The 22,800-nt window shown below is 44.7% G+C and overlaps 1 protein-coding gene and 1 non-coding gene across 3 annotated transcripts in view; one reads left to right on the plus strand and one right to left on the minus strand.

Annotated features, from left to right (window-relative positions):
• Positions 1-3,105: 3,105 nt before the first annotated feature.
• The window catches only part of CLCN4 (chloride voltage-gated channel 4), a 74,279-nt gene continuing 54,584 nt past the window's right edge, over positions 3,106-22,800 (minus strand). For both annotated transcript variants that reach the window (XM_043459575.1, XM_043459574.1), the window contains exons 11-13: positions 22,164-22,562; positions 15,171-15,387; positions 3,106-6,330 (exon numbers count right to left, since the gene is read on the minus strand). In XM_043459575.1, the coding sequence (XP_043315510.1) occupies positions 6,240-6,330; positions 15,171-15,387; positions 22,164-22,562 (707 nt within the window). In that variant the 3' untranslated portion in view covers positions 3,106-6,239. The remainder of the gene's footprint in view (positions 6,331-15,170; positions 15,388-22,163; positions 22,563-22,800) is intronic.
• On the plus strand, positions 13,320-13,392 carry TRNAG-UCC. The gene has a single exon. It is a non-coding gene; the product is annotated as a tRNA-Gly (tRNA).

The raw sequence follows: 22,800 nt of genomic DNA on the forward strand, positions 1-22,800 counted from the left end.
CAAAAGTCATTATAAAATATAATATACATATGTATAACTGAATCACTTTGCTGTACACGTGAAACTAACATTGTAAACCAACTATACTGCAAATAAAAAGTCAATATAACGCCATAGAGAAATGGAATTTCCCATCAAGTGGTTTCTTTTCTAATAATTTGCCATTAATCTGGAGTCAGTGAGGGTTTTTTTTTTTTTTACATCCCTTAAGAGATCTGAGATTTTGGTTCTTTTGTTTGCTTTGTTTCATTTTTGTTTTGGGGGTGGTGGGAATGACTGAAAGAGTTGGTGGGAAAGGCAATTGGTTAGTTCAACTTTCGTTTACTTTTAGCTTAAAATGTCTTATGCCCTTTAACCACACAAAACTAAAGTAACTTCCAGTTAAAGTTACTGGAAGGACTGCATAACATGAAAAGGCTATAACATCTACTATTTGCATGGTCCATTCCAGGCCAAGTGCTTTACACTGATTAACTCTCACAACCATCTCTCTAGTAAAGAGCACTGGCCCACTCTACAGTAATGGGGAAACCCAGGCTCAGAGAGGTATGATTCTTTAACAATGTCACACACCCAAGAAGCTACAGAGCTAGAATTCAAGGGCAGTTCTACAGGCATCTAAGTCAGCATGACTCCCTAAAAACTCAATGTTGAAATTCTGTTAGAATGTTGGTTCTTTTTGCTCTTCAGACACCACTAGACCACAGAAATTTCCAGGCATGGCTTTAATACCACAGATATGCCAATGGCTTGCTTTCCATCTCCAACGATTCCCCTGAACTCTGGACTGGAATGTCCAACAGGTATCTCCAGTGTACCACTTCCAAAATGGAGCTCTTCACCTCCACTAGCCCACCTCAGTAGATGGTGACTTAGCTGTACCATTTCATATCCATCGCACCATAAATCTCCTGGTTCTGCCTTGGAAATACATCTGGAATTCAAGAACCACTCTGGGACAATCCTCCATCCCAGCTCACCTATCTGCGATAGCTTCTGGTCTTGCTATAGAACAGCCAGAATGGTTTGTGTACCAGGCAAATTCAATCACATCCTTCCTCTGAATTCTGTATCTTTCCCTGGCCTTCCATGATGGGGAAGCATCTCCTTGGTTTCCTCCTCCCCCACAGGAAAAACAAAACCAACTTTAAAACCTCCACTGCCTCCCCAGGCACCATACCCTGCAGCTACTCACCACTGGTGGCCCTTGATATCACCCCAGGCCTGCTTTAATGAAGGACAATTGCTTGTGGGCCACCCTGCTGAGGGTGATCCTCCTAAGCTGTCCCTGTCAGAGGGGGCTCCCCTCACTGCCTCTTCCAGGTCAAAGATACATGAGCATTCTTGGTGCTTTTTTTTTTTTTTTCACATTTTCTGTAAAGTCGACCATTTCAAAATACAAAACTGGTCAGGAAGGATGGAATTCAAACCCACCAGGCTAAGAACAAGGGATTTAAAAGCTGAGCCAAGCTCAAGTCCCAATCTCACATGATAATCTTACGAGTGGAACTTTAACCTTGCCAGGCACTTCTGCAGTCACCAGAATCAGGTTTTGAAGGTTCCCTGGGGTAGCAACAAGCTGGGATATCATGGCCTCTCTTCCATTTTACAACATGTTGCTTGAGGACTCCGTGCCCATTTCATTTTTAAAAAACCCTCCTACACTGTTTGTGGGAATGTAAACTGATACAATCAGTATGGAGAACAGTATGGAGGTTCCTCAAAAAACTAAAAATTGAACTAACATATATGATCTAGCAATCCCACTCCTGGGCATATATCCAGAGAAAAACATACTTCAAAAAGATACATGCACCTCAACATTCACTGCAACACTATTTAAAATAGCCAGGACATGGAAACGGCCTAAATGTCCACTGACAGAGGAATGGATAAAGAAGATGTAAGGAAGATGGAATGGATAAAAAAATAATACAATGGAATACTACTCAGCCATAAAAAAGAAATAATGCCACTTGCAACAACACAGATAGACCTAAACATTGTTGTACTGAACACAGTCAGACAGAAGAGAAATATACGGTATCATGCATACCTGGAATCTAATTTTAAAAAAGATACAAATGAACATACTTACAAAACAGAAACAGACTCAGATTTTTAAAACAAATTTATAGTTACCAAAGGGGAAAGGTGAGGGAAGGGATAAATTAGGAGTTTGGGATTAAGCTATACACACACTAATATATATAAAGTAGATAACCGACAAGGACCTTCTTTTTAGCACAGGGAACTCATCTACTCAACACTCTGTCATAATCTACATGGGCAAAGAATCTAAAAAAGAATGAACCTATGTATAACTGAATCACTTTGCTGTATACCTGAAATTAACACAACACTGTCAATCAATTATACTCTAATAAAATTTTAAAAAATAAAATAAAAAGTTCCTTTAAAAATAGAGTTCAAACATACAATGTTTAGTAATTTGCTAATGTTTACCCAGTGTTACAATAAATTTTTTTTAAAAAACCCACATTGCTATGTCATCATTCCAACACCAAATGTGAATATATTTCTTTCCCAGCACAACTAGGACAGCAAATAAATAGTTAGACCCACGTCAGTGAAAATGGAGTCTGGTTCATGTTCCCTAATGTAGACAGGGACAAGCTCCCCCCTCATGTCAACCATTTCAAAGGTTAGAAGCAGAGTCCGATAAAACACTGCCCACGTGAAATGAAAATGAAGACATAATATTACAATTACTTGAAATTCAATAGTTCTCCTCGAGTTTCTCACCTTTTCCAGCTCAGCATCGGAATAATGAATACAATGAATGCTGAACAGATTTCGCATGTGTTGATAATTTAAAGGAACCGGTTCTCACCTAAGTGAAACAAACTGCTGGAAATTTTTTTCAGTTTCTGTGGCTTATTAGGGCCACCAAAAAAAAAAAAATTCCTATTGACATGTCCTCTCTTTTATCAAGTCATCGAGAAATATCAAATAGAGAACTACGAGATCGCCACAGCAAACACTGAATGTGGATTTGCTTCTAGCACACTTGCCTTTCCATAAAAGCCACATGCACATGGGCATTCCCAGGGGATGTGCTGAAAAACACAAGAAATCCACATGTCACATTCAGGATGCTCTTTATTTGCCATCTGTCCTTCTACAACACATTCCCTCAGTGACAGAAAAAGACAGCAAGAAGTAGGTCAATGTGCCTCATTACGGAACTCCTTTTCCATTACATATTTATATTTTATTCACATAAAAAAAATCTATTCAGAGAGAACCCAGAAAGTTCTACAAATGTCTACAAACTTTGGTTCTGGAAAAAGAAACAAAAACAGTATTCAACTCGAGTCAGAGTTCCAGATTTACTCATCTCGTTCACCAGATCACCAGGTAAAGTGGACGAAGTTCTACATGTGGATACAGCGAACACCTTCGGAATCCCCATCCACATGCAACAAAGGGCCCAGCGGTATGTTCCCTGTGAGTCTGTCTGAGGCCAGGGTCAGTGGCTAGTCAGGGCTCCAGGGGAGGCAGGCAATTGGCTCTGGCAGTGGCGCTACAAGCCCCCCATCCCAGCCTTGACCTGGCTGTCTGATGCTGGCCCTCTGAGCCCCACGGACATCTCTAAGCTAAGCACTGGGGGACAGGACACAAGCCCCATGGTTGACCTTGGCCCAGAGTCAACTCCCCCTCCTCTCCTCTTTCCAGGTCTCAGCTGGAGGAGGGGGAATTCTGTGGTTTTACTGACCTTTGACTGTCTGTTCACTGTTTTGTGTTCCCTTCTGAAGCTCCAGGTTTCAGCTAACAGGGTGTCCTGGATTATATAAATCCAGGCTATGACTAAAACTCTTTGGAGAGCCTATATGGAAGTAAGAGGGGAACTATGTTAAGACTTTTGAGGTTCAGAAGAATCCAGCTTCACTTGCACTGTTCCATGGAAACCTCAACAGCAACAAAACATTATGATCTGTCACTCAGTACGTAGGTGCTGTGAGTGCGACCACAAATGTCATTCTCTTATAGGACCTAAGATTATATTCTCTACCACAGACTGACCGTTCCACACTGAAGTGGCTATCTGCTATTATTTGGAAGGAGGCCAGTTAGTTACAGACACATTTTCCATACTTTTGTCAGCGGGGTCTGACTTCAACTCCTTTAAGTTTTCAATCAGGTTAAAACCATCAGTATATTTTCTTGTATCTACTAGAAGTTTCACCGAAACCCTCTAATAGATGCATTTCTCTCCAGAATAAACATTTTTATTAGGGCTAAGAAAGGATGGCTTCTAATTGGGAGTGCCAGGTCAAATCCAAGAGGAGAGGGGGCTATAAGGTCACAGGAGAGTGTTTGACAGGGTCAGCAAGACAGAGGGGGAAGATGCAGGAAGAACAATGACAAACACACAATGACAGCATCCAACAGAGTAGACACCATTCCCCTCCCAAGGGCCAATCCCCCTTCCTTATTCAGAGAAATTCAATCTCATTGAGTGCAACATGCCTACATAGCTAAATACTCTCCTTCCCAGACTCATGTGCAGTGGGGGGCACCAGAATTTCAGCCAATGGAGGTAAGCCAATCATCTCTAGGAAAGCTCTGTGTTCCCCCCACACACAATACACCTTTGTCACCTGCCTCTTCATTCCTCTTCCAGCTTAGAGAGCAGTTACCAGACCTGGCAGGTCAGTGACCATCTTGTGAGTACGAGGCAGGAAGCCAATGGGTAAGGGGTAAGGATGGTGGAGAAAAAGTACCAAAGGCCACGAGTCATCAAGGATACCGTGGAAACAGTCCTGAGAGCCCACTTCCAGGTTTCTTAGTCCACTCTTCACTGTGTGTTTTCTATTATTTGCAGTCAAATGCACACCTGATACATCAAGAGCCAATGATGAGACTGAAAAGGATGAAGATGATTCAGGGAAAAGGAAAGAACAAAGACAAAAGGGAAAGGACAAGGGGCATCAATCTTACTGAGATCACCCAGTGGACCTAAGAAACATAGCTTAATTCCTTCCCACAGACACGACCGAAGTCCTGACTAAAAGAATAAATGTATCATTATGTTCAATTCAAAGATGCTCAGTGCTCAAATTGGCTGTCTCAAATTTAACTCTGTCCTTCTGTGCTCTGATTGCTAATATGAAAGTGCATGCTTATACATTAAAGCTGGATGTTTTGCATCCTACAGAGAGGAGAATGGAACAGATTTAGAATCAATTTAGTATTTCTCTTGCAATCCATTTGGAGGAGTTCCCACTGAGAACTCATCTGCCTCACCCTCTCGGCAGCCGTATTTAATAAGATCTGAGAGGAAAAATAAGCACTAACACTAGGTATTCTGTTTTGACACTTGTATATGCTATTTGGAAATTCAAGTCACTATGGCAAGCTGGCAGAATATAGGACATGGCCCTTGGAAAGCATTAGACTGATCAATATTTAAAAATGCACAGGCAACAGCAATAAATGAAGCAGATGCAATGGAGATGCAAATCAATGATGGGTATGTATACCCTCAAAATAAGGACAAATCTCTTTCTGTGGCAGGAAACAGCGCAGCACTAAATGCTCCAACAGTTCTTCGTGCAGTCCCCAGATGCTGGTCTTGCATAGAGAAATGTTTTCTTCATGCTTAACATGGCAGAAGACCCAATCTTGGTTCAGAAACTGAGGGATAAGCAACAAAACAGGCTGAGAACAGGAGTCAGCAATAGCTGGTCACAAGTGAACCCACTAGCATACTTGCAGCTTTCACTATGTTCACATTTAATTTCTTTTTCTTTTCCAACAAAGTGCGTGCAAATATCTTTAGTCTGATTCAGTAACATAGCAGCCAAACCTCAGGAACCAATAAATAAGGACACTGACATGCCAATACCCCTTGGCCTTTAAGATTCAAAGCTTTACCAACATCAGCCTGCAACAGAAGGGGCAAATGTTTCTTGACTCAGCAATTGTGTTCCAGATCCTTGTACAAACCACATCGTTTACCCCCACCCACATGCCCCCACAGCAGTTACTAAACTCACAACACAGCTTGAAACTCATAAGGGGTTAAAGCTATAAAATGCCTACTCATAGATGTATATTTTTTTATGTTTCATTCTTTTTCCCTTCCTTTCAAACAAAGCTTTTGTTTCCGCTGCTCCCAGTGCATGACTGTTCAATAGGATAATAACTATCATTTGTTTATTTCTTTCCAATGATACAGTTCTATTTTTCTCAAAGAAACTACCATCTTGTTTCTAATTAAACATGATGGATTCAGGGTCCTGGTTTGCCATCTGGGCCATATGTCTCAGAACATCCTTTTTCGTGATAATGCCAAGAAGTCTCCTGGAGAAGAAAAACAAAATAGAGAAAAAGGTCAGCCTTGCAATATTGATTCACGCCTCTCTCTGATCCCCAGCGCCCTTCCCACCTGGGCGCACGGAGAGACCACATTTCTCAGCTATCCTTGCAGATGGGTGGGGCCAACTGAGAGAGCTCTGGCCAATGGCGTGTGGGTGGAGGTGAGCAACGCCCCTCCCAAGTCACCTGCACATTTCCTCTCTCATCTGCCGGTTCCAGACAGAGGAGTCAGTAAAGGACTCAGGTCACAGAGGATGAACCAGGAGCCATCAGATTCAAAGACCTGGGCCCTGGGATGACTGTGTGGTGCGGAGCTCACACCTGCTGCAACTCATACTGGATGTGAGTGACATGGGAGAAAAATTAACCTTTATTGTGTTTGGCCACTGATATTACAAGCTTGCTTATTACTGCAGTAAGCCTATGATGACTAATATACTCACCCAATTTTTAAGAATATAATCAGTTTAAAAGGGCTTACAAAAGCCAATGTCAAAACTTGATCACACTGCAGAAATCCCAAGTGTAAGGCATTTTAAATGTAAGAAGTTTTAAGTATGAATAACTATTAGTTCAATTTAAAATCTATCTTACTGGAAGGGTAAAGTTTGACATTCATGTGTGGCCATTCATATAAATTACCTCCTCTTCCAAAATTCCATGGCTGTCTCCTTACAAAAACAATGCCACTTCCCAGAGCCCCTGGTATAGGGCCACCTATACTGCAAACTGTCCAACTCCTACTTTTTACAAACACAATGTAAACAGTGTCCCTGGGTTATGAACACACACTTGCACAACTGTTCATGGTAGCCCTTGCCTCATTCTCGATTTTATTAAATATTTAAATGAACATCTGCTCGGGTCAAATCACGCCCCCTAGGGAAAGTGAAAGGAGTGAAAGAAGGGGATGTACACATGTTCTCTGGGGAAAAGAAGTTCCACTGCCAACTTAACTTGCAAAATGCTGCTCACCTCATCTCCATCATCCCCAAGAAGGGGAGAACAGAGAAGGATGGCAGTCTCACTCTGGAATATTGGATGGCTATTAAAATGAAAGGTTTCTGGGGCTTCCCTGGTGGTCCAGTGGTTAAGACTCTGTGCTTCCAATGCAGGGGGTGCAGGTTCAATCCCTGGTTGAGGAACTAAGATCCCATAAGCCACACAAGGTGCAGCCATAAAAAAGAAAAGATTACAAAAAAATGACAGGTTTCTCCTATCTGTGTAAAATGATGATATACCAAAAAATATGAAACAAAACTGTACTACACTGTCATTTATTTAATTAAAGCCAAAGTATCAAACTCATCTCTTACTAATAGGAAGTGAACATGAAGACAAGTACTCATAGCAGTATTGCAGTAAGGTATAGCTGGTGAAATGGACAGTGGTCAGTGAAACTGTAAGGTCAGAATTCTGACTTCTTTGTCCATGACCACACTGAACCTTAACCTTGAAAAAGTGATTGATTTCTTGTGTTAGTTTCCCCGTCTGTCACACGCCGGGGCAGAGAGCAGATACTATACTTCTTTCCCTCCATCTCACTGAAACATCTTCAAGAGAGAGAGAAAGAACAAGAAGGGCTGTTAAAAGCATGATACACAAAGGCTTCCCTGGTGGCTCAGTGGTAGAGAATCTGCCTGCCAATGCAAAAGATATGGGTTCGATCCCTGGTCCGGGAGGTTCCCACATATGCCACAACTACTGAGCCTGTGCTCTGGAGCCAGGGAATCACAACTGCTGAGTCCACGTGCCACAACCAGTGAAGCCTACACACCTAAAGCCCGTGCTCCACAACAAGAGAAGGCACTGCAATAAGAAGCCCACACACAGCAAGAGAGAGGAGCCCCCACTCACTGCAACTAGAGAAAAGCCTGTGCAGCAACAAAGACCCAGCATAGCCAAAAACTAAATAAATAAGTTTTTTTTAAAAAGCATACTACCAATGTATAGCAAAACCACCACAATATTGTAAAGTAATTAGCCTCCAATTATAATAAATAAATTTATATTAAAAAAAATAAATAAAAAGCATACTAAACTAATTACAAATAGAACGTCCAGAGGATCTAATATAGTTTTCATATGTGAAGAGGAATAGTAGTAACCCTCTTCCTTCTTCTCAGTAACACCCATATGGAATACAAGGTAAGGAGAAAAAGAGCAGATATGACAGTAACTTCTGTGTGACTGAGTCAAATTTGCTTTTCCCAGTTTTCTATTAACTGCAAAAAATGAAGATAACTGGAAATTAGCCAGCAGTTTACCTCTAAACAAGACAGTAGAAGGTTATATAGTAATCACATGTATAACATATTTATGTTAAATTGCTTGAAGTGTTTAAAAGAACAAGCCACATTAAATTTCAGTTAATGTTTAATATTTCTACATTGTCAATAGAGAAAGTAAATAACTGACTATGAAACTTTAGAAATATTACAGGTAAAATGCTGAAGGTGTTTTTTTAAAAAATATGCTGAAAAAAAAGAATAATGGCAACACAGATGACAAAACTGAAAGAAAGCACCACAACTAAAGCAGTAGTCTCACAAACTGGAGAAAAAATGTAGCAAGCACAATAGAATTAGAAAATCAACATTTTTGCAACCCCCAATGCAATAATTAGTTTAGTCAATCATTTATCAATGGATTCCAAAACCACCGGGTAAATGGTTGCTGGAAAACAGAAAATTCACATGGTCTCAAAGTATCCCTCCACAGATTACGTACAAAGAGAAAAATGTCCCCTTATAACAGAGGGCTCTGGCCATCAGCACTTCATCCCAGTGATGGAGCTTATCACCAGTCAAGTCAGAAAAGCTGACATTATAACATCACTGACGTTGGAACATTGCCCGAAGCTACTTAAATAAAATCAAACCATGAGGAAGCAATCAAACAAATTCACAATGTGGGACTACTGGTCTGAACTCTTAAAAACAAACCTAGGTCATAAATAACAAGGAAAAAAGACAGGAAGCTCTTCTAGATAGAGAATGAAGAAGCAAAACAAACCAATGCAATGTGTGAACGTGAAGGAATTCTGGGCTGAAAATTATATGAGCTAGATAATGAATGATATACTTAATTACTGTTAATTTTGCGTACAGCTCCATGGCTATGAAAAAGAATGTCCTTAGTCTTAGAAAATGTATGCTTCAAGTATAACTGCCCAAACTTGGAAACACCAAAGACGTCCTTCATTAGGTGAGTGAATCAACAAACTGGTCCATCCAGACAATGGATATTACTCAGCACTAGAAAGAAAAACAAGCCATCAAGCCAGGAAAAGACACGGAGGAACCTGAAATGCACATCCCTCCCTCCCCTACACACTGTGTGACTCCAACTCTGTGACGTTCTGGAAAAGGCCAAACGATGGAGACAGTAAAAGGATGAGTGGTTACCAGAGGTTGAGGGGAGGGAGGGATGGACAGACAGAGCACAGAGGATGTTTAGGGTTGTGAAACTATTCCTGATGATACTACAATGGTGGATTCATGTCATTATGAATTTACCCAAATCCACGGGATGCACAACACCAAGAGTGAACCCTAAAGTAAATGATTACTGTTGTTTAGTCACTCAGTCGTGTCTGACTCTTTTTGTGACCCCATGAAGAGTAGCCCGCCAGGCTCCTCTGAATACTGGAGTAGGTTGGGTTGCCATTTCCTCCTCCAGGGGATCTTCCCAACCCTGGGATCGAAGCTGCATCTCCTACATTGGCAGGTGGATTCTTTACCACTGAGCCACCAGGGAGATGGATCATAGTTAATAACAACATCTCGTAACAACTGGCTAATAACAACTAATAACAACTGGCTCATTGGGGGCAACAAATATAACCCATAAATGTAAGATGTTAACAGAAAGGGAAACAGAGAGGACCAGAGAGGGAACTCTCTGTACTTTCTGCTCAAGTATTTTGTAGCTCTGAATGGCTCAGAAAATACAGTCTATTAATTCAAGAAGACAAAATTCTTAGGAGGGAAGAAAGTGGTTGTCTGAATGGAAGGGTCAGGAGTGGTGAAGCAGGACAGAGCTAAGAACCATTGTTCCTTCCAGCTGTGTAGGGCTTCCCTAGTGGCTCAGATGGTAAAGAATCTGCCTGCGATGTGGGAGACCCAGGTTCTATCCCTGGGTTGGGAAGATACCCTGAAGAAAGGAATGGCTACCCACTTCAGTATTCTTGAGCTTCCCCGGCAGCTCAGGCATTAAAAAATCTGCCTACAACACAAAAGACCCAGGTTCAATCCCTGGGTCAGGAAGATACCTTGAAGAAAGAAATGGCAATCCACTCCAGTATTCTTGCCTGCAGAATCCCATGGACAGAGGAGCCTGGTGGGCTATAGTCCATGGGGTTGCAAAGAGTCGGACACAATGGAACGACTAACTCTTTCTTCCCTATATTTGGAGCTACTTGACTTTAACCATTTTTATAGATCAGTGACTAAAACACATTTCTAAAATTTATAAAAATACAGTAAAATCAAAGATGCCCCATAAAACAAGATGCTATTATCCTAAATCTGCCAAGGTGAGTCTGAGTTCTGACGGAGTCAGCTTGCGCTGCCATAAGAAAGTACCACAGACTAGGTGACTTAACAACAGAAATGTATGTTCTCCTGGTTCTGGAGACTGGGAAGGCCAAAATCAAGGTGCTGGCCAGTTTGGTTTCTCCTGGGTGTGTAGACGGCCACCTTTTTTCTGTGTCCTCACACGGCCTGTTTCTCTATGCAGGCATCGCCAGTGTCTCCTCTCCTTCTAAGGACATCAGTCCCATCTGATTAGGGATGGGGCTCTTACGGCCTCATTTAACCTCAACCCCCTCCTTAAAGTGGGCTTCCCTGGTGACTCAGTGGTAAAGAATCCACCTGCCAACACAGGAGATGCAGGTTCGTTCCCTGTGTCAGGAAGAGCCCCTGGAGGAGGAAATAGCAACCCACTCCTGTATTCTTGCCTGGGAAATGCCATGGACAGAGGAGCCTGGTGGGCCACAGTCCATGAGGTCGCAAAGAGTCAGATACAACTGAGTGACTCAGCATGCATACACATACCTTCTTATAGACACTGTCTCCAAAGACAGCCATATTGGAGGCTGGAGCTTCAGTGTATGAATTTGGGGATTGGGGGCACAAAATTTAGTCCATAACAGCCCTTCAACTCCCTTTAAAATAAAAGATGAAGAGTTAGAAGGCAAGCAGCTTATGCCTATAATACACCACTAAGAAAGGTGTGATCATCAGAGAAGCAGCAGCACGTGAAAGGAGGAAGAACCTTTTCATCCAAGGTGGGAGGAGTTCTGAGACCGGTGGCCACCAATCAGCAGACAGTTGTTCAGCTTAAAAGTCTCTTCAGTCCTTTTGGACATTTGTATTTGAAAGCCTGGCTCAGGAAACTACCCTCCAGGACACTTGGAGAACATAACTCAAACTGGATGATATCCATGTTCCTTGGTGGATGACAAGCTCTTTGATTTTCTTTTTTGTAACACTTTTTGAGCCTCCTCCAGTTCTCCCTCACATAGAAGCTCAGTAAGATGCTGAGGAAATCAATATTGCTTTCAAAAAAAACACTAGGCATCTGCAGTCCTGACAGCCCTGTCTTAAAGCTTGGTAACTATAATGTCTGAAAGTCAAGCTGGTTTTAACAGTTCTGGGGAAATACGGATTCAGGAGCTGCCTTGGGTTCAGGCATAAATTGTGCCCTGGCCTGCGAAAGTAATTCAGTTTAGTCCAGTTCAGTCGCTCAGTCATGTCCGACTCTTTGCGACCCCATGGACTGCAGCACACCAGGCTTCCCTGTCCATCACCAACTCCCAGAGCTTGCTCAAACGCATGTCCATTGAGTCAGTGATGCCATTCAAATATCAAAAAAGAAGAAAGATGAGCAACCTGCCAGGAAGAGGCAGCATTCAATCCAAGGGGGTTTGTTAGTGGTATGAAATCTCCTACTTGATCTAAATCAAGTGTTTCAATGTCCAGCCTCTTTGGGTAGCAGTTCAAGTGAATCTGTGGAATGATAAACAGTTCATCTATGACCATGAACATAATTCAGATTAGAGCAGTGGGGCTCTTTTGAGAAGACCACCCTGGTCAGGACTTCAAGGCCCACCTAGCATCTCCTCTGCTCCCTTTTTCTTTCTAGATCCTCTATGGGGAAAATCCCAAATTCACTCTTGGCCACTGGACGCTTCCAAGACTTCAACTTTATGAGGACAAAGACTTCTCTGGCTCCTGGTCTGGTTTCATGATCACCATAGAGCCCAGGCCCTGAGAAGTCCTTCAGACTACACTAGTCAAGGGTACGAGCTGTGGGGCTCGGCCAAGAGCTGGGACGGTACATGGTGATGGAACAGATCAAAAACACAAGCTGGCTTGAGCCGGGCCTGCCCTGGCTCAAAGCCCGAGGAGATGAAAGGCCCCGCAAACAAGGATCTCCTGCCAGGGCTAACGTATCAGCATCTGTGTTTGTTTAAAATATGTACAGCGAGAGAGTGAGAGCGATTTTGTGTTCTCACAGAACATTCGGAGCCAATTTCGGCACCCAGATCTTCACAGGAAAACCTCATGGGGCTCCGTGAGGTGTGAGCGGGCGTCAAGGGCAGAATTTCCTGCCAGAACTGAAAATTCCAATGATAACTGACATGGGATTATTATTTTAAAGGGAAAGAGAAACTGCTATACACTTGAGACGACATGGGTGATCACGGTGGTATTTCTGCCGAGCACTGGAAATTCAAGCACATCAGTCGGCTTCAGTCATATATAAAGTGGGGACCTTGACCAGCAGTAGCCCCTGGGAGCTGGTTACAAGTACAATTGTCGGGGTCCCTCCCAGATTGGAAGGATCAGTAACTGCAGTAGGGCCTGTCACTCGGGGCTTAACCTGAAGGTTTACTCCTCTCAGATTCTGATGCCCGCCCAAGTTTGAGAACCACTGAGTGCCTTTAAAAACCACCAGTAGAGGGGAAGTCCTGGGCAGTCCAGTGGTTAAGACTCTGCACTTCCACTGCAGGGGGCCCAGGTTCAATCCCTGGTCTAGGAACTAAGATTCTGCAAGCTGCACAGCTGGACCAAAAAAAAAAAAAGAATCCACCAGGAAAAATGACCTCTAGCCTCAAATGCTTATTCATCTGTTCATTATTGACTGCCCCTCCTCAAGCACAAGGCACCCACCAGCTGCAGTCAGAGTTAAGGAGGACACTCATCCCATTGGCTAGGCGTCCTCTGGGTCAAGTGCAAATTCAGCCCCTTGCAGAAATCCATGCTGCCCGCCATGAGCAAGGCAGCAAAAGAAATCTCTGCGAGTAAGGGGTGCATGCTGCGTGCTCAGTAGCTCAGTCGTGTCTCTTTGCTACCCCATGGAATGTAGCCTGCTGACAGAGGCTCCTCTGTCCATGGGGATTCTCCAGGCAAGAATACTGGAGTGCATTGCCACGTCTGCCTCCAGGGGATCTTCCCAACCCAGGGACTGAACCTGCATCTGCCTGTGTCTCATGCATTGCAGGCAGATTCTTTACCCATGAGCCACCTGGGCAGCCCAAGTGAGGTGTGCTCTGTGACTACCCCGGGCACCCAGCCCAGGGGCGCTCAGCTGGAACAGGAGTATCACTTGGGCCTGAGTCTTTGCTTCCATAGGGGCTGTGCTGTGCACTGGAGGGTGTTAAACAGCACCCCTGGCCTCTACCCACTGGATGCCAGTAGTAGCATCTGCCCCCTCCACTTATGACACCCCCAAATCCCTGCAGGGCCAATCACCCTGCTTGAGAACTTCTGGGTTAACCAGGAGTGAGGCAGCCCTGGAAACTGTGTCAGAGAGTTAAGACTCAGGATTCTATAAAGGCCAAAACTGTTATTTAAGGTACCAATGTCTCCATAGCCCATACCCTACCTCCCACCCCCAGCCCATAAAGCAATCAACGAGGTAGAGAATCCCAGGTTCCAAGATACCTGAACCAAACCAATCCCTTCCTCCACCCAAGATTCTGAGGCCCTGGCATTTAGAGACAGCCCCTGAACCCAGGGCATGGCCCATAAGGCACTGCACCTCTCACACCATCATGAACCTTTGATCTCCACAGCACTGGTTTTCTGCTTCCTGATAATATGGTGCGAAAGCAATACTGCTGTGGCGGAGACCAAGCCATGAGCTACCAAAGCTCACAGCTCTGCAATCACACTTGAAAATGCCAAGTCATTTTCAACAGGCTGGCACATCAAGGAACAACTTGAGCACAATGTGCACCTCACGTTTGTGTATGGTGATGTGTCTATGAGAAAAGTCCAGAATGGAGCGCCCAGTGGCATGGGAAAACCCAGCTGCAGCCCTCACCATGCCCACTTCCACAAGCCAACTGCACAGCTTTCTCAAGGTGAAGGGACTGATATCCTTCTTCTCAACCACTGAATCTGTGAAAAATGTGTGACAGTTTTTTTGAGATTCCCATCTCTCTTTGTTAGTGAGTCGCTGACAGAGAGTTGGAGCATTGTGCGCCTCAAGCTATTTTTCTCTTCAGCCCTGAAGAGGCTCTCTTCCTTGCTCGTTTTAGCAGAAGAGGGTGAACCTTCTCCAGGAACCTGGACCACTGTGGGGGCTGGGGTAGGGAGCCCCAGCCCCTCCCCACGGGCTCCCCCTCTTTAGACTCAAACTTCAGCCTCAGGGCAGAGACAGCAGCCCCACTTGGAAGCCTGTCTCCAAGCCTGCCGGCATCTCCTCCTGTACTTGCCACAGCCTACTGACATCTCTTCGGAGGATTGGTCCCCCGTCCCCATCAGCCCCCCATGGGCCCTTCATCTTGTGCCTCCCAGTGTCCCGCCACTCACCCGCTCCGGGTCACCAAGCACTGGCGGAGCCCCAGCTTCCGGAAGATGTCCACCACAGTCTCCATCGGGGTGTGGTCGGTGACCGTGAAAGGGCTGAGGTTCAGGACGCGCCGCAGCTTCAGGGGCTGTGGACTGTTGGCCGGCAGCTCGGGGGGCTCCTCAGTGAAGTACATGACTGAGTCACTTACGATGCCCTCCTGCCTCTGTCTGGCATTCTCTGGAATGGGCCAGCAGGATGGTGAGCTGCACAAGACTCCCGTGTGGAGTCCCTCTCCCCATCTCAGCCCACCCCACCCCACCCACAGCCATACAAGACTCCTCCATCCCAACAACCTCGAATCCCACAGAGAAGGGGAGCAGAGGGCAAACTGTACACTCCTAGTGAGGGGCTTCAGCCAAACAGCAGTGGAATTGGCATCTCTTTCTCTTAGGCTAATGCTGTGTGAGACTCCCCTGCTGTGTGTGACCTGATCATCCATTGCAAAGACTTGCAGGATGGCTCCTTCCTGGGAATGCACTGCCTTTGCCTGGACGCCAGGGCACCCCTGCTTTCCTAACACACCTCATCAGGGGCTGAACTCTGACATGAGAAAAAAAAAACCTAATGAGCTGCCCAATGACCTTAATACATTGTTCTGCTGTGTTTTCACAAACTAACTTATAATTAGCCCAAATGGCATTTATAAATCCTGAAAGGAACAAGAAACCAAGAGGACCATCCTGGGCTTACAGCCCAGAAACACAGCCTAATTCCAAATATAAGCCTTGGGACCAAAAAAATAGCCCTAGAAAAGCTGCCTTCCCCACTCCTCCCCCACCGCCAATCCTTTGGATTGTCTCTCTTAAAAAAAAAAAAAAATGGGCCATTTTGTGGATTTCTCAAAGAAAGATAGTAAAACTGTTATGGTAACAATTAGCCTATTTCTATCTGTAGACAGGCCCATGTGAAAAAAAGCTGCAGAAAAAGTAGGGTAACAGGAACTCATTAGAAATACAGCTTTATGTGGTACTAGAAACCCAGGCTATTTTAAGTCACACATGAAATAAATCCATCAGTCTCCAGATATTTCTCCAAGGCGATTTTCCTTCTGTTGGAATTTTAATCTTTCTTTTGGTTCATGGGAAAAGGTTAGGGAAAAGGTACAGCAAGGCTTGCCTTAAAATGGATCCTGGTTTCTATAATACACTTTTTTTGCCTTCTCAAAGACGACTATTCACCTATATTGTTCTTTGAAAAATAAAAATTCTAACTGCTGGCTCTAAAGCCATTTATTGCCACAGAGTACTCTAATGGAAAACTGGCAGCATTCGGGGTCAGACTGAGTTTGAAAAGGGGTCTCTGTTTAAAAGGGGAACAGAGGGCCCGCTGGGCAAATGCCTGCACAGTATGTGCGTCAGATTCAATCGAGTTACATCAAATGGAGTAGGATTCAACCCCAAATACCAGATGACACTGGTGCACAATGTGTTTGCAGATGTAGATGCCACACAATACACACTCCACATTTCTCTCCTAAATCAAGACAGCTCTATCCTAAAACACTAAGGTGAGAAGCAACAGTCAACACACACTTACTACTCATTTTCATGAAAGTGAAAGCGTTAGTCGCTCAGTCGTGTCCAACTCTTTTCGACCCCATTGAATGCAGCCCACCAGGCTCCTCCGTCCATGGGATTTCCCAGGCCAGAATACTGGAGTGGATTGTCACTTCCTTCTCCAGGGGATCTTCCTGACCCAGAGATTGAACCTGGATCTCCTGCATTGCAGGTAGATTATCATCTGAGCCACTGGGGAAGCCCACTCATTTTCATAGACAGACTGATTTTCTCAAAGTCCCACATAACGGGAATTTCACCTATTTCAACATTCCAGTTGAATATCAGGTTTGGATCATGCCACAAGCCCCAATCAGGAACTGATCACATGGATTTGTTGAACCCCTCATAAAACCAAGTACAACTTAGACAACTGTGGATCCACTTGTTGAAATAAATAAAAAGCTTCTATTGCCTCTGAATATACTGATTGAGTTAGAAGCCCTGATTCTAACAGCACCGAGCTCTGTGATTTCTTGCTCAGCGCTGTGTTCCCAGTGTCTGGACAATGCCTAGAATACAGCAGACACATAACAGATATTTGCCAAATGCACACATGAGTCAATCATTCAAAGTGAATGAATGAGTGAGTAGGTCTACTGACCATCAGTGCCCTTGGCTCTGCCTCCCATACACAACACAGTCCAGCTCACAAAGGAGGCATTAGAAGGAAAGCCTTGAGCTCTCTGCTGCTAAACAAAAAGGCACTAGCTGCAGTCAACAAAAAGGCACTTGCTAGGAGCAGTACGATCATCATGCCAGGTTAACGGAGGGTAATGAGGAAAGTGTTGATGAAGTGAATTTCACAAACTGTCACAGGCCAAGAAATTTTAAAAGACTGAGATGGTTAGATAGCATCACTGACTCAATGGACATGAATGTGAGTAAACTCCAGGAGACAGTGGAGGACAGAGGAGCCTGGTGTGCTACAGTCCATGGGATTGCAGAGTCGGACATGACTTAGCAACTCAACAACAAATAAGTTACTACAATGGCTTCAGAGCAATGGTTCTCAACTGAGAGTAATTCTGCCTCCACCCTCAGGGGACATCTGGCAATATCTGGAGACATTCTGGAGTCTCATAGCTGGGGGGATGGAATTGCTACTGGTACCTCGAGGGTAGAGAGCAAGGATAATACTACAGCACAAAGGTAAGCACCTCTCAACAATGAATGATCCAGCCCCAATGTCAATGGTTGAGAAACTCAAATCATATTTTCAGGGAGGTAATACTCTATCATCCTGTTCATTAAAAATGCTTCCACAGATAAATGAGGTCCTACTGTAGAGCACAGAGAACTATATTCAATACCCTGTGATAAAATGGGTAAACTATATCCACTTTCCCTGATATAATGGAAAAGAATATGAAAAAGGATTGAATGTATATCTATGTATCTATGTATAACTGAATCACTTTGCTGTATAGGAGAAAGTAACACAAGATGGTAAATCAACTGTACTTCAATAAAAAATCAAAATTTTAAACAATTTTAATTTTAAAAATGCTTAGGCAAAAAAAAAAAATGCTTAGGCAGATACCAGATATCGAAGGTTAAAAAAATAAAAGCTTCCATAAAACACACATAACTAACAAGAAAGGTTAAAATGGAAAACTAGAAGCAACTATAGTGGCGGTCAGTACAAAGGTGTTGTGGTTGAAAAAAAAAGAAGTAAAAACTATTTAGAAGAAAAAGTAGATTATTTTGTGACAAGTTATAGCTTATAAGGGCTTTCCAGGTTGCATCAGTAGCTTAAAAAAATAAAAAACCCGCCACCTCAATGCAGGAGACATGAGACACTGGTTCCATCCCTGGGTCAGAAGATCCCCTGGAGGAGGGCATGGCAACCCACTACAGTATTCTTGCCTGGAGAATCCCAAGGGCAGAGGAGCCTGGCAGGCTACAGTCCACTGGGTCACAAAGAGTTGGACAGAACTGAAGGACTTAGCATGCATATAGCTTATAAGGCATGGAGAAATCCCTCTGCATGTATGTTTTCATCCCCAGCAGAAAGAAGCAGATGACACCACTGTTCCCCATGGCCTCTCCCATCATTAACAGCACTCCCAGGAAGAAATCTCTTCAGGGAAAAGAGCTCATCCAACAGATTGGACACGTTTCTTGGTGCTCAGTTCTGGACAGAGAGCCCTTGTAAGCAAGCCTCTTCCATATGCTGGAGAAACATCATCAAATCATCCACCAGGCAAAAAAGAAAAAAATGAGAGTTCCCTTAACTCTGGCCCATGACTCTAACTTTCCGTCCCTTTAATCATCTTTGTGGCTTCCTATGGAGTCCTCTCTGGGTCTGTCCTCACTTAATTGCAGAATTCAAGACTAGAAGAGCCTGAGCCTGCTGAATACAGCAAGAGCCTCATCGTTGCAAAGAGTGCCAAGAAGTAAAGTCCCATGTCCCAGGACCTTGCACAGCGCTATATACTGCCCCGTGTGTATGTGATGGTGAAGGGGGCCACGTGTACTAGCTGTTCTCCAACAAAAACAGCAGCTATGGTTTGGCATACCAGAGATGGACTGGAAATACAACATTCCCAGCTTCCAGGAGCAACTTATATACTATTTTAAACATGACACATAAGAAAAAAAATTGTTCTTTGCCTCATCTACTGGGCTTCCTTGGTGCCTCAATGATAATGAACCCACCTGTCAATGAAGAGGCATAAGAGACTTAGGTTTGATCCCTGGGTCAGAAAGATCCCCTGGAGAAGGGCATGGTGCTCACTCCAGTATTCGTGCCTGCAGAACTCCACAGACAGAGGGGCCTGGCAGGCTACAGTCCATGGGGTCGCGAAGAGTCGGACACAACTAAAGTGACTTAGCACATATGCATCAGTTTTTTCTTATCTTGAATCTATCTAAAATCTCTGCTCCTGAGTTCTCTGGAAGCGAAACTGGCTTGGGATCATTACTAGCCTAATTGTGCTCAAGCTCAGTCAAGTCAGACTCTCTGTGACTCCATGGACTGCAGCCCACCAGGCTCCTCAGTCCAAGGGGATTCTTCAGGCAAGAATACTGGAGTGGGTTGCCATATCCTCTTCCAGGTGATCTTACCAACCCAGGGATTGAACCCGCATCTCCTGCATTGGCAGGCAGATTCTTTACCACTGAGCCACCTGGGAAGCCCCTACTAGCTCAATGCTCAGGTCCTGTTTCTATATCCACAAAAGGGCATCTCATTCCACAAATATTCCACCAGGGTACTGGACTCTTCTGGAAGGAAAACAGCTTTTCTGACTGCTCACACTCAAAGACACCTTACCTTCCCAGAAACAATGTAAATAGCAGCTTTCATACTATTTTCCATCGAATGGAAAGCATACAGGTACTATTGACACTGTGTTGCCTCTCCAAACACTTCAAACATAGCTTCTAGGAGAGTACTCAGTTGGCAAGCTGAAATTTCTTCTCAAACTGGTTGATGACAATTACTGCTTCCCACTTGATTACAGTAATGGGTTTCAGCAAAATTAGTAAGCTGTCTCTTAGCAGGTGTGCCTGCAGCTACACAATAGGTAATGGATTCTGTGACATTTATTACTTGAGTTTTTAAATTTCAACCTTTGCTTAAAAGATTTTAGGGATTGAATAAATGTTTTTAAAGGCTGCTGATTACATTAATTTAAAACAAACCCAACCTACTATACAACTTTTTAAAAAATTTCATTATTGATAAGGCTATAGTCATGCCTAAAGGCACCTACCTATTAAGTGACAGGACCTATAATAAAGAGAAAGCAAATGTGCTTTTGTGTCTAAAACATAAAATCAATTGTTGCTTTGGAAAGAGGTAAATATGTTTCAGCAACATGCTAAAATTAGACACTATAGCCTGCTTAAAATTCTTTTTATAAAGCCTTTGATGAAGATACTTTAAAAATATTTTAAAAGCTATTTAACATCATAAAAAGGTTCTAGAAATTCAAATAGAGAGCCTGAGAAATAGTTAACAAAGGGCGGGGATAAGCAAAGGTGTGTTCCCGGTGAGGCGCTCTGCCATCGTACCTGGAAAAGTCCCTGAGGCAAACTTCACAAACCTTCTGGAAGTTCAATTATCAAGGGCACACGGAAGCTAGGCCATGAGCCCCCAGCATACTGTGAGACAGAGGGACATGCCGACCGGGAGGGCATTCGTGTTGACCACGCACTGAGGATGCGTTCTGTGGATCCCTGCCCCGGCTGCATCAGGAGGTCTAGCAGGACCACCGCGGGGCAAGGGGAGTGCTCCTCCCTGCCAGGGCCTTCACAAACTCACACCCAGGCCTGTCTTTGTAATCCTCCTGCCTCCTGCTCCCCTTTCAAGGTGCTCATCCATACGTAGACAGGGGACCTCAGGCTTGAGCCACCTGTCTCTGGGACATAACAGTTGGGCACCATTTCCTCTCTCCTCTCCCAAGTGAATAGCCTGCCCCTTGGCACAGCTCACTCAGTTAGCCTGTTAGGAGGAAAAACATCCCATAGGACTGACTTGACCCATGTGGAACCCACGTGACTTGACCCGCTGGGACCAGACATGACGTCATGCAGTGACGTGACGGGCTTGAGCGGTGCCGAGGGAGGTTTCTGAGGCAAAGAACTCAGCATCTAGGTCGGAGAGCCCCCTGGAAGTCCATGGGTGCTGGCCCATTCACGAAAACCTCACCAGGGAGGTGGGGATGGGGTTTCGCTGTTTTGGTGAATGGGAAATAGATGAGGGATTGTGTCCTGCTAGGTGCCATTCCCAGGAAGGGGGATGCCGTGATCACACTCCTTACTGGTCACTGCTTCTGTCACACTCCTTACTGGTCACTGCTTCTGTCAGCCACCATACTCCATTGGCCTCCCACAAGAGTTTGAATAAATTTAGGTCAGAGCTACAGGTGCATAGCCCTCAAGTGTCATAGTAAAGCTGTTCACTGATCGCTCCATTCAGAGCGTGCACTCTTAATGTACAGTGACGAGATATTATTTTATGATCTTTTCCTTAAAAGTTTGATTGAAAAAAAGAGGGAGCTTGGGAGAAATGCAGGGTCTCAGGTGGCGCTAGTGGTAAAGAACCCACCTGCCAACGCAGGAGATGTAAGAGACGTAGGTTCAATCCCTGGGTCGGGAAGATCCCCTGGAGAAGGGAAAGGCTACCCACTCCAGTATTCTGGCCTGGAGAATCCCATGGAGAGAGGAACCTGGAAAGCTACAGTCCATGGGGTCACAAAGAGTCGGACACGACTGAAGTGACTTAGCAGGCAGGTACCACCCCAAACCTCCTGTAGTCTGGCTGGATCCCCAGGTGAAACAAACAAGCCTTCAGCTTGGCCTGAAGCCCTCTGACCCTCATCCACCCTCTCCAACCTCTTGGAGAATTTGGGGCCACATTTGTCCCTGGAGACTCCCTGCTTTACTCACTTATGGCAAGAATCAGCTCTCTCCTCTGGGCAAAGCCGATGAGGCGCTCTGAGTCCCTGGAGACAACCACAGGGAAGCCGTTGTAGTCAGTCTCCTTGATGAGTGTCTCCACGTCCTCGACAGTCATGCTGTCCTGGGTGAGCACCGACAGGGGCGGTTCCCCCCGCCGCGGCCGCATGACATCAGTAGCCAGCGTGCGGTGGGTGAACTCGTCCTTCACGTCCAGGAATGGGTACCCATTCAAGTGGATGTGGGCCTCGTAGATGCCTTCCTTCCCGAAGGCATCGGCCACCCACTTGCTGGTCACGGCTGCTGCCATCAGGGGTACGATGTACTCGAGGCCTCCTGTCAATTCAAACATGATGACCACCAATGATACCGTCATCCTGGTAACGCCACCTGAAACACAAGAGAGGAAGGGAATTGCAGGACTCCACGCCACACCTGCAAGAGGACATGAACTGTGGAGACCAACAAGCCAGCTCCGTCCTGGCCCTTGTTCTACAGGGATGGTCCTACATGGTGCCCATGCTCAGACCTCGGTAAACACAGCCTCACATCAGCAGTCATAAGTCACATCTGTCTGGGTCTCTTCTCCTGTGAGTGACAGCAAGCTGTCTATTCACCCAGGACCACA

This window comes from Cervus canadensis, chromosome X, assembly GCF_019320065.1.
Source record: "Cervus canadensis isolate Bull #8, Minnesota chromosome X, ASM1932006v1, whole genome shotgun sequence".
Taxonomy (NCBI): Eukaryota; Metazoa; Chordata; class Mammalia; order Artiodactyla; family Cervidae; genus Cervus; species Cervus canadensis.